The 9,929-nt window shown below is 47.5% G+C and overlaps 1 protein-coding gene across 1 annotated transcript; it reads right to left on the bottom strand.

Moving 5' to 3' along the window:
- On the bottom strand, positions 2,178-9,929 carry MGST2 (microsomal glutathione S-transferase 2). Its single transcript, XM_021396974.1, has 5 exons — positions 9,783-9,929; positions 8,232-8,331; positions 7,322-7,392; positions 6,091-6,172; positions 2,178-2,425 (listed from the first exon to the last, which is right to left on the bottom strand). The coding sequence occupies exons 1-5, from the start codon at positions 9,838-9,840 to the stop codon at positions 2,293-2,295; spliced, it is 444 nt and encodes a 147-aa protein (XP_021252649.1). The 5' UTR covers positions 9,841-9,929; the 3' UTR covers positions 2,178-2,292.

Below are 9,929 nucleotides of genomic sequence, written 5' to 3'. Positions count from 1 at the left end.
CATACCACTTTTAAAGAAAAAAAAGAGAAAAAAGAAAAAAAAAAAAACACCGCCAAACAAATAAAAGATGGTTATCTGAGTCATATGCAAGGCTGGTCTGTGGGATCACCCCTCGCCCCACTGCTCCTGGAGCACACTGGTGACGCTGCCCGAGACGTGGGTTACTGGGCAGGCAGCAACCACAGGTGAGCGCAGGGAGCTACTAGGGGCTGGTTGCATAGCCAGCTGTGTACTATCGCTCTGAGGCTGTTCTGCCCCTTTCATAAGAGCAAGGAGGGCTCTCATGGCTGCCACGTGTTGTGAGACAAGGCCTGTACTCAAGAGGTTGCTACAGGTGAGCTAGTCCCTAATTGCGCTACCATGAGGGGCAGCGTGTCTCAGTTTCAGCAACCGCTCAGTACAGGAGGGAAATGCTTTTGGGGAGGACTTGGGGTGAAAGGTGCAAGAGTGCTGCAGCTCTGCTCTGAAGAGGTGAGATGTGGGGGGAAGGAGGGAGACGTGGGGTTGGACAGAGGAGGTGGAAAGATGAGTTGGGGACACGAGGGAAAAGCATGTTCACAACAGCTCCCCAGCCTGCTGCTACGCTGTGAGATTTTGTAGTCAGAAACCCTTTGGAAAGCATGTACGGCTTTGTCGTATTTATGTGACCTGTGTAAGACAAGCATGCCCTGCAACCTTCGAGGCTCAGCACCTATCTCTCCTGTTCCCACCCCACTGGGGAGTCGTGGTGGGCCACACGCAGGGCTCTGTTCTGCAGCTCACAGAAGGCCTGTGTGTTTGGGCTGTCTGTGGGGCTTGGTCCTAAGGTGAGTTGCCCTCTTCTCCTCATGCCAGTCTGGTGCCATTGTAAATGCAGCTCCAAGCAGTTGAGGTCTGTGTGTATCCCACAGTACAACAGCTTGTGCTGCTAGATGGCACTTTGCAGCCTCACATCCACCTTTTTTGGCATGTGAAGCTGTACCTGTGCTGCCTCTTCCTTCCCTTAAGGTAGATATGGCATGGGAAGCTATCCAGAAGGATATCAGGGCGTTTCAACAGGTGAGCTTAGTGCAGAATAATTTCAGGAGCAAGGACCTGACTGAGCACTATCAGCAGCCTCTGGGTCTCCCCTAATACATGTTTCAAGCCTGATGCATGACTGGGACACCTGCCTTCTTTTTCTTGCTGCCCGTGACTGCCTTAAGGCATCGCTGGCAGGTGGGCTTGCTGTCCTTCTGCCTGTCAGAGGAAAGTTGTGGAAGAATTCCCAGTGATTTCTGTGGCTGTTACACTTTTCTCTGTTCTGCTTTTTCCCTGGAACCACGTGCCAGAGAATTGCCTTTTCTTCAACTGTGTCAGCTCTCGCCTGCTCACCACCGCCATCTGTATTCTGACCTCAGCAGCCACTATCGGCCTCAAGTCCTACACCTATGGACACGTTTCATTTCACGTTATTGCCCCATCAGATGTCCCCTCCTGCAGCCACTAAGTTATAATCACTGTGCAGCAACTCTGAAGTGCAAACTTCTGCACGCACGCTGTGTCCCCATTTTTCGTGTGAAAGGTGATGCTGAACCCAGTACAAAGCTCAGTTAGTGCTCAGGTTACCAACCCCAGTAGGCTTCTAGGAAGATGGTAAGTGTTCATTATATAGATTTGACTGAGCCGAACTATAAACATGTGCAGTGTTTTTGGCTGAATTGTGCATCAGACATAGCTGGGGAAGCTTTTGCCTGCTGGCTCTAGCATGAGTGCATCCAGCATCTCCAAAGTCCTTTGAATTATTGGGAGCTATCAAAACAGTCAGTTGTGGTCTTTACTTCTCTGTAGTTCTATGCCATTTGCTCTGCAACAGCATAGCGCATTATAGCGTATTCTTCTGTTGTACAGAATGGCTGTTGCTGCTGTTGGGATTGAAGAAGAGTGAAGGAAGGCTTCAGAGGCATCGACAAAGCCGAAGGATGCTGGGTAAGATGGGCTGTTGCTTGCAGCACCAGTTGGAACGGAGTTACTTAGTGAATTAATGGTTTTTGTTTTATGTGATTTGTTTAGAGTTTGCAATACTGTAAGGGAAGACAGACCATGTAATAGAAAATGCCGATGTGACGCATCGTTCCGTCTCAGTAACTCCTTTTCAAGTGCACAGGGAAAGGAGAAAGTGTAAACCGCTCACGAAAAGCACACGTTTAACGCCACAATGGAATGCTAATTGAGAATTCTGGTACTTTATTCACATGCAGCTTATCATCGTTTAGGTGTCCAGGGGGAGCTTCTGCATTATTTACTTGTGGGTTTTATTTTGTTTTAAAGTCTTCAGAACAATTTATGTAATTTCTTCCCAATGTTGAAGTCCAGGTATTCATCCAGAAAGCTGTTAACAATCCCAGCTGCACCCAGGATTGTCAAGCAAGCCAGAACTATCAGACTCAAATAAAAACCCATTAGCCTAGAAGTGGAAAGGAGAAAAAAGCTGTTACAAGCTGTACGTGGTGTGTTTACAGTGAAACCAGCTGCTTGTCCACCTCAGTCAAGAGAAGCTGTGCACAATCGGAAAGGATCACTGTCGTAACACTACCTTGGGTGTTTTGGCAATAAAACCATTCCCACATGTGACATTTGCTAGGGAGGGGAGTGATTCCTAGTATCCTCTTTAGAGGAACACACTTCCCCCAGTGTTCCTCAGTACTTAGATGAAGCTGAGAACTTGTTCCAATGTGAACTATTTCATTCCAAGGACGCATCTTTGACAAACTGGGAATGTTTATGTGAGACGGGATGCAACTGACCATGTGGGTCAAGAAGCTGGGCTCATCTCAGGGCTTTAAACTGAACTCCTCGGGCAGGAGGTGTATTGCTGAGTGCTGGTGGGCAGGGAACACTCACGTTACGAAGCAGCAGGGAGAAAAACCCAGAGGTTTGTGGGAGGGCTCCTCGGAAGGCGGTGCATCCAAAAGCCCAGCTAAAGTGCCTCTATACCAATGCATGCAGTGTGGGAAATGAGCAGGAGGAGTTGGAAACGGTGGTGCATTTGGAGAACTATGATCTTATTGCTATCACAGGAATATGGTGGGATGATTCACTTAACTGGAATACCACCACTGAGGGCTATAAGCTTTTTAGAAGGGAGAGGCAAGGTAGGAGGGGTGGGGGAGTCGCCCTCTATGTTAAAAAGTGGATAGACTGTGAGGAGCTGCCCCTGAGAAACAGTCAGGAGTGGGTTGAGAGCCTGTGGGTTAAGATTAGGGATGGGACCTTTAAGGGACAGCTGATGATTGGGATCGACTACAGGCCATCTGAATTGTTGATGAGGCCTTCTTTCTTCATCTGCAAGAGGTGTCATGCTTGCAAGCTCTCATCCTGATGGGGGGTTTCAACTACCCAAATATCTGCTTGGAAAACAACATGGTGAGCTGTAAGCAATCCAGGAGTCTCCTGGATTCCGGTGATGATAACTTTCTGGTTCAGATATTGGACAGGCCCACCAGAAACGAAGCGTTGCTGGACCTCATGCTCACCAATGCGGAGGAGATTGTTAAAGGCCTTAAGATCAGAGGCAGCCTGGGCTTGAGGAATGTGGGCCTGGCAGAGAGCAGAGTCAGGACCCTGAACTTCAGAACAGTGAACTTTGGGCTGTTTAAGGAATTGTTGGACGAGATCTCCTTGGAAGCTGTCCTTAGTGTCATGGTTTTATGATTTTTGTTATCAGTATTCCACATCTCAACATCATGTAGTACACTGGGAGTGAAAGAGTCAATGCTCCAGTTTCATGGATTGCCAATATTTCTAGGAACCTGGTTCTCAGAAGAGAAGGAGAACTACATATCCCAGAAAACTTCACTGTTTTGTGTCTCTTTTCCATTTAGTGGGAAAGATAAAACTGCTCCCAAGTCACGAGATTGCTCCTCCTTTTACTGCTTGTCTCTGCGGTTTGTGTTCCCAGGCTGTCTCGCCTTCGGCATAGGCTAAAGTAATGCCTTTGGTTTTAGACACTGTCTCATTTTATTTGACTTGTTAGCTTCAATTCCCATTATATTCTATTATATTGTGTTATCTCACATTCTGCTGTCATATTTTGTAAATTAGTTTTCTTCCTTAGCACATTGCCGCTGTTTTGTTCTTCGGCCTGTCTCCTGACCTTTTCCCTACCCTCCTTCCTCCTCTCTTGGGGCTTGGGTCCCTCTGCCCCATTTAGTCACGGAACCAGGCAGAACCATTGATGCATAGAGACAAAGGAGAAGAACAAAGCTGGCAACTCCTTAAAGATGCCTTTCTGAGGGCACAAGAGCACTCCCTCCCCCAGTACAGGAAAACAAGCACAAGAGGCAGGAAACCAACATGGCTCAGCAAGGACCTCTGGTCAAACTGAGGGATAAGAAGGACGCGTACAGGCAGTGGAAGCAAGGACAAGTTTCCTGGAAAGAATACAGGGATGCTGTCCAGACATGAAGAGATGAGATTGTGAAAACCAACCTGCAGATGAAACTGAACTTGGTGAGGTATGTTAAAAACAAAAAGGAGGGATTGTACAGGTACATAGGTCAGAAGAGACAGGCCTAGGAGATCGTACCTCCTCTGCTAAATGAGAAAGGAGAACTGGCTACAACAGATAGAGAGAAGGCTGAGATACTCAATGAGTTTTTTGCCTCAGTCTTCTCTGGCAGCCAGGATTCTCGTATTTCTCATGAGAATCTCTCCCTTCCAACCCAGCCATTCTGTGATTTTAATATGGAAAACTCTGGGAGTGCCTGGAGAGCTCCTCAGCCCTGAAATACAGAATGTGTCTGGCACACAGTAGCACGCTCTTCTTTGTTCTTAGTTGCCCTGGAGCGTACTCTGGTCAGGTAGGCATAATCTAGGAGCTGCTGCAGGATTGATCTCTGCAGGCAGAGCGGGTGAGGCAAGGCCATCATGTAAGCATTGGAGGGATATCTGAGGAGCTTACTGGACTTCAGTTTATAGCTCACTGTGCCCGCACCCACGGAAGTGCAACAGTTGAGCATTCAGCAGGTGGCTGGGGAGCCTGAGAACCTCACTGGTGCCTACAGGCTTGATACATATAGCCTCCCCATACAGGGTGTGCAGAGCATAGATTTAAAAATGGTGAGCGTAAGACCTCCTCAGTTTCAGGAGAGCATGAAAATGTCCTGCATTTAGCCAGGTTAACATAGATTGGAGCCAGTTGGAGGGATGCACCGGAGGATAAGGCTCTGTCTGATAATGAAGCGAGCCGCTATCCTTAGATGTCCTTGCAGGGCTGAATTCTTAAGCCCAAGAGTGCTGAAGTAAAGCATGGGAAAGATTTCTTAAAGGTTTTTTTTGTTGTTTGTTGATTAAAGGAAAGTCCCTTGTGCTCTCCTTGTTCATTTATTTTGAAGGCTCTGCTCCCTAGACTTTGTTAATAGTCACTCATCTTCTGGTCAGTGCTCTCTGCATCATTTGAACTATTGCATGTCTTACTGGGAGCCGTAGGTCAGGAAGCAGCAGGTAGTACTGTGGCTTCAGCAAAACAAGAAGCTGCATGTTTGAGTGTGCCTATACACCTGAGGGGTGTTTTGCTGATGTGCATGTTTGTTGTAGCAGGATTCACATTGCCACATGCAATGCATTTACATTCATTAACATACGCTTATCTGAAGCTGTGCCTCTTATCTATTTGGTGAAAGTTCATCAGCCTACAAGGACAGACATGTTTGCTTCTTTGAGTGCACTTGGTATGGCTAAAGGTTCTTGTTGTGATAAACTGAGGAAAAATGAAGCAGCAGACAAGCCGATGCTGTGCGTGCCTTGCCTGAGGAGCCTCCTTCACAAGAAGCTGCAAAGCCGCTTCTGCCTCCGGCCCTTTCTGAATGTGGCTGCCTGTACGCTCGGCACAAAGCAGCCCCCGCAAGGCAGGCGTCAAACCTTTCCTCCCATCACCCGCAGCACAAGCACACCTTAACCCAGGCTTCCCTGTCACAGCCAGCCCTCCTCCCCCAGGGCCTTTCCTTCAGCCCTCTTGCTGGCCGGCTATATGTGTTGCGCTCAATTGCAGTCACTTCTCACTGCCAGGCCTTGGCTCTCAGCCCAGCTCGGGCCACAGCGGGGGTCTGTCACCCGTGTGCAGCTCCTTACCTTCCCGGTGCGGACTGCGCATAGCCGTGGAAGTACTTGTGGCGGGCGAACACATACAGCAGGCCCAGCAGGGAGGCTAGTTCTAAGAAAGGAAAGAGTAACGGGAAAAATGAGGATTGCTGACAGTCGCTTTAGTTCTTTGGGGGCTGTCCCAGGGACGGGGCAGTGAGCTGCAACACTGCAGCTTGACCCAGCTGTCATCTTGTATTGTTATGGCAGTTCAAGAGGAGTGTTTGTTTTTGGAAAGAGAATCTTATTCATGTTGTTAATAACCCGCTTTGCATTTATATAGTGGCTTTTATCCGAGGACAGGAGAGGAAGCTGTAGTGCGTGTTAGCTTTCTGACCTCCCTGTAGGAAAAGCGTGAAGTTACTTCTGATGGTTGGAGCAGGCTGTGCGACCACTTGCATTGCCCGGCACTAAGCAGTGCCAGCGAATTCGGTCTCCTTTCCAACCGCACAAATATTAGAGAGGACAGCTTTTCCTCTGCTCTGGATTAACTCCTGTAAACGTTCCTGTGGGAGATACTGAGAAGGTGACTTGAAGTGGAGTTAATGTAGTCCTCTTCTCAGGTATGACCGCACATCTTCCTTGATTCGAGTGTCTGTCTAGGAGCACGTGTACCATCTCACATCCAGCAGTAGTGGAGCTGCTCCAGATTTATAGCTGAGCAATGGAGATGGGAATCTGGCTGTAAGGGAGCCCTGAAATAAAATGGCTTTTAAAAATGCCAAAATGCCACCCTGCGTCGGTGTGTGAGAAACACAACAGATTTTCACGAGTCTGCCTGCATACCTGAGGGACAGTAACCATCTGTGGCTGGAGATGCTCTGTGCTGACTGCACTTCAGTGCATAGCGCCGTGTCCCAGAATGAACAAGGGATGATAGCTGTGTTTGATGTCTTGTGAGAACCATCCTATAACGTGCACGTAATTGTTAGTGGGAAACATCTGGGAGCTGCTTTTCTGAATGATTTACCTGGAAAATCCTCAGTGGATTTTCTGTGAATGAGAAATGTGTCGCGTCGTGGCTCCACAATTTGGAAGAAAAGCAAAAGCTGGTGGGGCTGCGTGAAATGCCATGACTAAGCAGGGACTGCAGTGCCCTTCAGGATGGCTGAGGTCAGACAGCGCAATGAAGGGAAGGCAAAAGGATGCCTGCAGTATTCTACCTCCCAAAGACGCCGACTTTTAAAACTTTGCAGTCCAATAGATAACAAGAACTCTTTACCTTGATTGAAAAACCATCCTGCGATCCAGAGGACAGTCAGGAATACAGGGTAAAACTCCACACAGTTTTGTCTGCGGGAGAAATTTGACATAACGTTATTCTGGAAAGGAAAAGGACCATGGGTGAGATTTTTTTAAGGAGAATCAACTTTGGCCTCGGTTTGTTCCCACCAAAGTTAATGCTCTGGAATTCAGTGGGAGCATGCTCAAGCCAGCGTTAGGCGCTCTTAAACATTGCCTTCTTTGAAATCTCGGTACAAATACAATCAATTTCAAATGTTTCCTGGTACTTAAACTTAGATGAGGTTCTGTATCCCACCTACAAGGAAAAGCTTAACCAATATCCTAACTCAGGCGGCTGTACGGCAGGAGCAGGCAGGAGTTGGAGCACAAAGATATGGTGTTGATTGCTCATCTCCATGCTCAGTGTGCACGTTTTGTGGGTCAGCATTCCTAGGACTGCAGGAGGAGGCACAGAGCCACGTGCTGGCAGCCCAGATTGCTCTGCTGAGGCCAAGTGCCTTTACAAAGTGCTACGAGGCATAGGCAGCACGTTATGGATTTTCTTATGGTTAGGACCATAGTGTCTTTGTCGACATCATCAGTTTTCATGCCAGCACACCAAATTCTGTAATGTGCAGCCAATCAGTTCTGAGCCTTTGCTGAGGTTTGAGTGACCTGATTGCCCATCTTTATCAGAATTTGAACAGGGACTGTTTTAAATGAGCCGAACGTACCCCATGGTCGTTAAAGTAATAGCCACACTGTTTGAAAAGCATTCTCTTCATTCTTTTTTCATTTTCCAAGCAAAGGATGCAAAGACAAATGAAATATCTTAGGGTAATGTTTTTGCTTCTCTTCCGGACTGAATTGTTATTCGTTGCCACCATCTCCGTGATGTCAGGACTTACTGTGCACGAAATGTTCTTTCAAATTCTGGAGCTCCAGTGACAGCCGGGGGCATGACCTTGTGTTTCATTCTTGATTTTCCCACCAGCCGAGCAAAGTGACCTGTAAGCAAAAATAAGGGCTCGTGGATTGCACGGTTCTTCTTTTTAAAGAATAGTTCAGTTGAGTTTCTAACACACCTTTTTTTTTTTTTTTTTTTAAGAGCAATCATTGTTCTCTGGCTCTTTCCATTTTGTCTGATGGATACTAGATAAACTGTTTTTTCCCTACCAAAGTTCAGGTCACACCTTCAGGCGTGGCTTACTCATGAGAAAGGGGAGAAAACTGCAAAACCACTGTTTCAGAAATGTACCTTTTCCTTTTCTGCATTTGCTGACGCTATTTATGAACTAAGTCCCTGAGTCCTATGCCTGCACGGCCTAGGCCTACAGCAGCAGTGCCGCCGCAGCCGTACCTCAGCCGCCACGTTGAGGTCAGGCGACACAGCTCCCAGCTGGACTCGGAGCAGTTCATCTGTGTTGGTTTGCCCATGCTAGAGAATGTGCTGAAAGTAAACCGAGCTGTGATGTTTTACAGCAGATGAACAGATCGGATCCTTACAGTGTTCTCTTTGGGCTTGATGCTGGGCTGAAAGCGTAAATGGAAATCTGGGTTATTCTTACCTGCCAGTGATTTTTACTGGGTTTAACTAATATGGATTAACCATCACAAGGAGGAACGTATGTATTTTCTGACTCCCTTTCCCCTTTCAATATCTGAGCCATTTGTGGAGTTTTCCAAACACACGAGGCTTCCAGATAATTTGCTTTGGTTTGGCTTTAACCATTCACACTTCTATGTCAAACACAAGTATACGACTCAACGTATCTCAAAGGAAATCATTACAAGCACTAAAAATGCTCCCACAGCTGCAGACAGAGGCACAGCAAAAGGGACGTCACAGACCTGCCCACTTCTTTCCCTGTTCCTTGGTTCCCTGAGGCGTGCCAGCAGGGATCAAGTACATGTATTTAGATCTTAGAGAAATGCAATGTAGGGGACATGCTGCAGAGTATCTCTATTTGTGCTGCCTGGTATAAAGGTTTGCGTTCCTCTTTCCTTCCAGATACTGAAGCTCGTGTCTGTCTATTTCAGGAAGCAGTGCTTTCAGCCCAGCATTGATGTACTCGATCTGACAAAGTAGTAACTCTCACTTTCTGAGGTTTTCAATTGCATAGCTGCATAATTAAGAATTGAAACCGAGACACGATGTGGCTTTTGGCTAACTTCACAGCTAGTCGCGAGCTCTCACAATAGTATAATTCCAGAAAGTCCACAAACAAAACTGAATTGAAAATAAATGCGTTTCTCCTAGAGGGAAAAGAAACCCGTCCCACTGAGCCAACTCCCTCCAGGGCTGCACAGTGGGCAAACAACACTCCTCTGGGAGAAGTCCGAGGAGTCAGCGGAAGTTCAAGTTACAGGGCAGCCGGTTTGTTATAAAATAATTTCGAGTTCTGCAGAACAGGAGGAAACCTCCCTGAGCCCCAGCCCCGCAGCCCCAGGGGTCTTACTTTGCTGGAAGGCAGAAAGCAGAGACACGGCAGCGAGCAGAGCTAAGTCACCAGCCATGTTCCCAGCAGCTCCTGCGTGTGAGCAGGGTGTGCGTGGGGCAGGGAGCTCCAGCAAGCAATGAGGAAATCGATGGGTGGGGGAACTGC

This window comes from Numida meleagris, chromosome 4 (assembly GCF_002078875.1).
Source record: "Numida meleagris isolate 19003 breed g44 Domestic line chromosome 4, NumMel1.0, whole genome shotgun sequence".
Lineage (NCBI taxonomy): Eukaryota > Metazoa > Chordata > Aves > Galliformes > Numididae > Numida > Numida meleagris.
Note: the sequence above shows the minus strand (reverse complement) of the source record. Positions and strands in the feature narration are given on the sequence as shown.

Bases quoted from the DNA above. Each gene is read 5' to 3' on its own strand.
- MGST2 (XM_021396974.1), bottom strand. From the start codon at position 9,840: ATGGCTGGTGACTTAGCTCTGCTCGCTGCCGTGTCTCTGCTTTCTGCC. The intron at 8,332-9,782 runs GTAAGACCCCTG...TTTTGCTTACAG, and splicing joins GCTTTCTGCCTTCCAGCAAA to GTCACTTTGCTCGGCTGGTG. The intron at 7,393-8,231 runs GTAAGTCCTGAC...TTTCTCCCGCAG, and splicing joins GAAAGAACATTTCGTGCACA to ACAAAACTGTGTGGAGTTTT.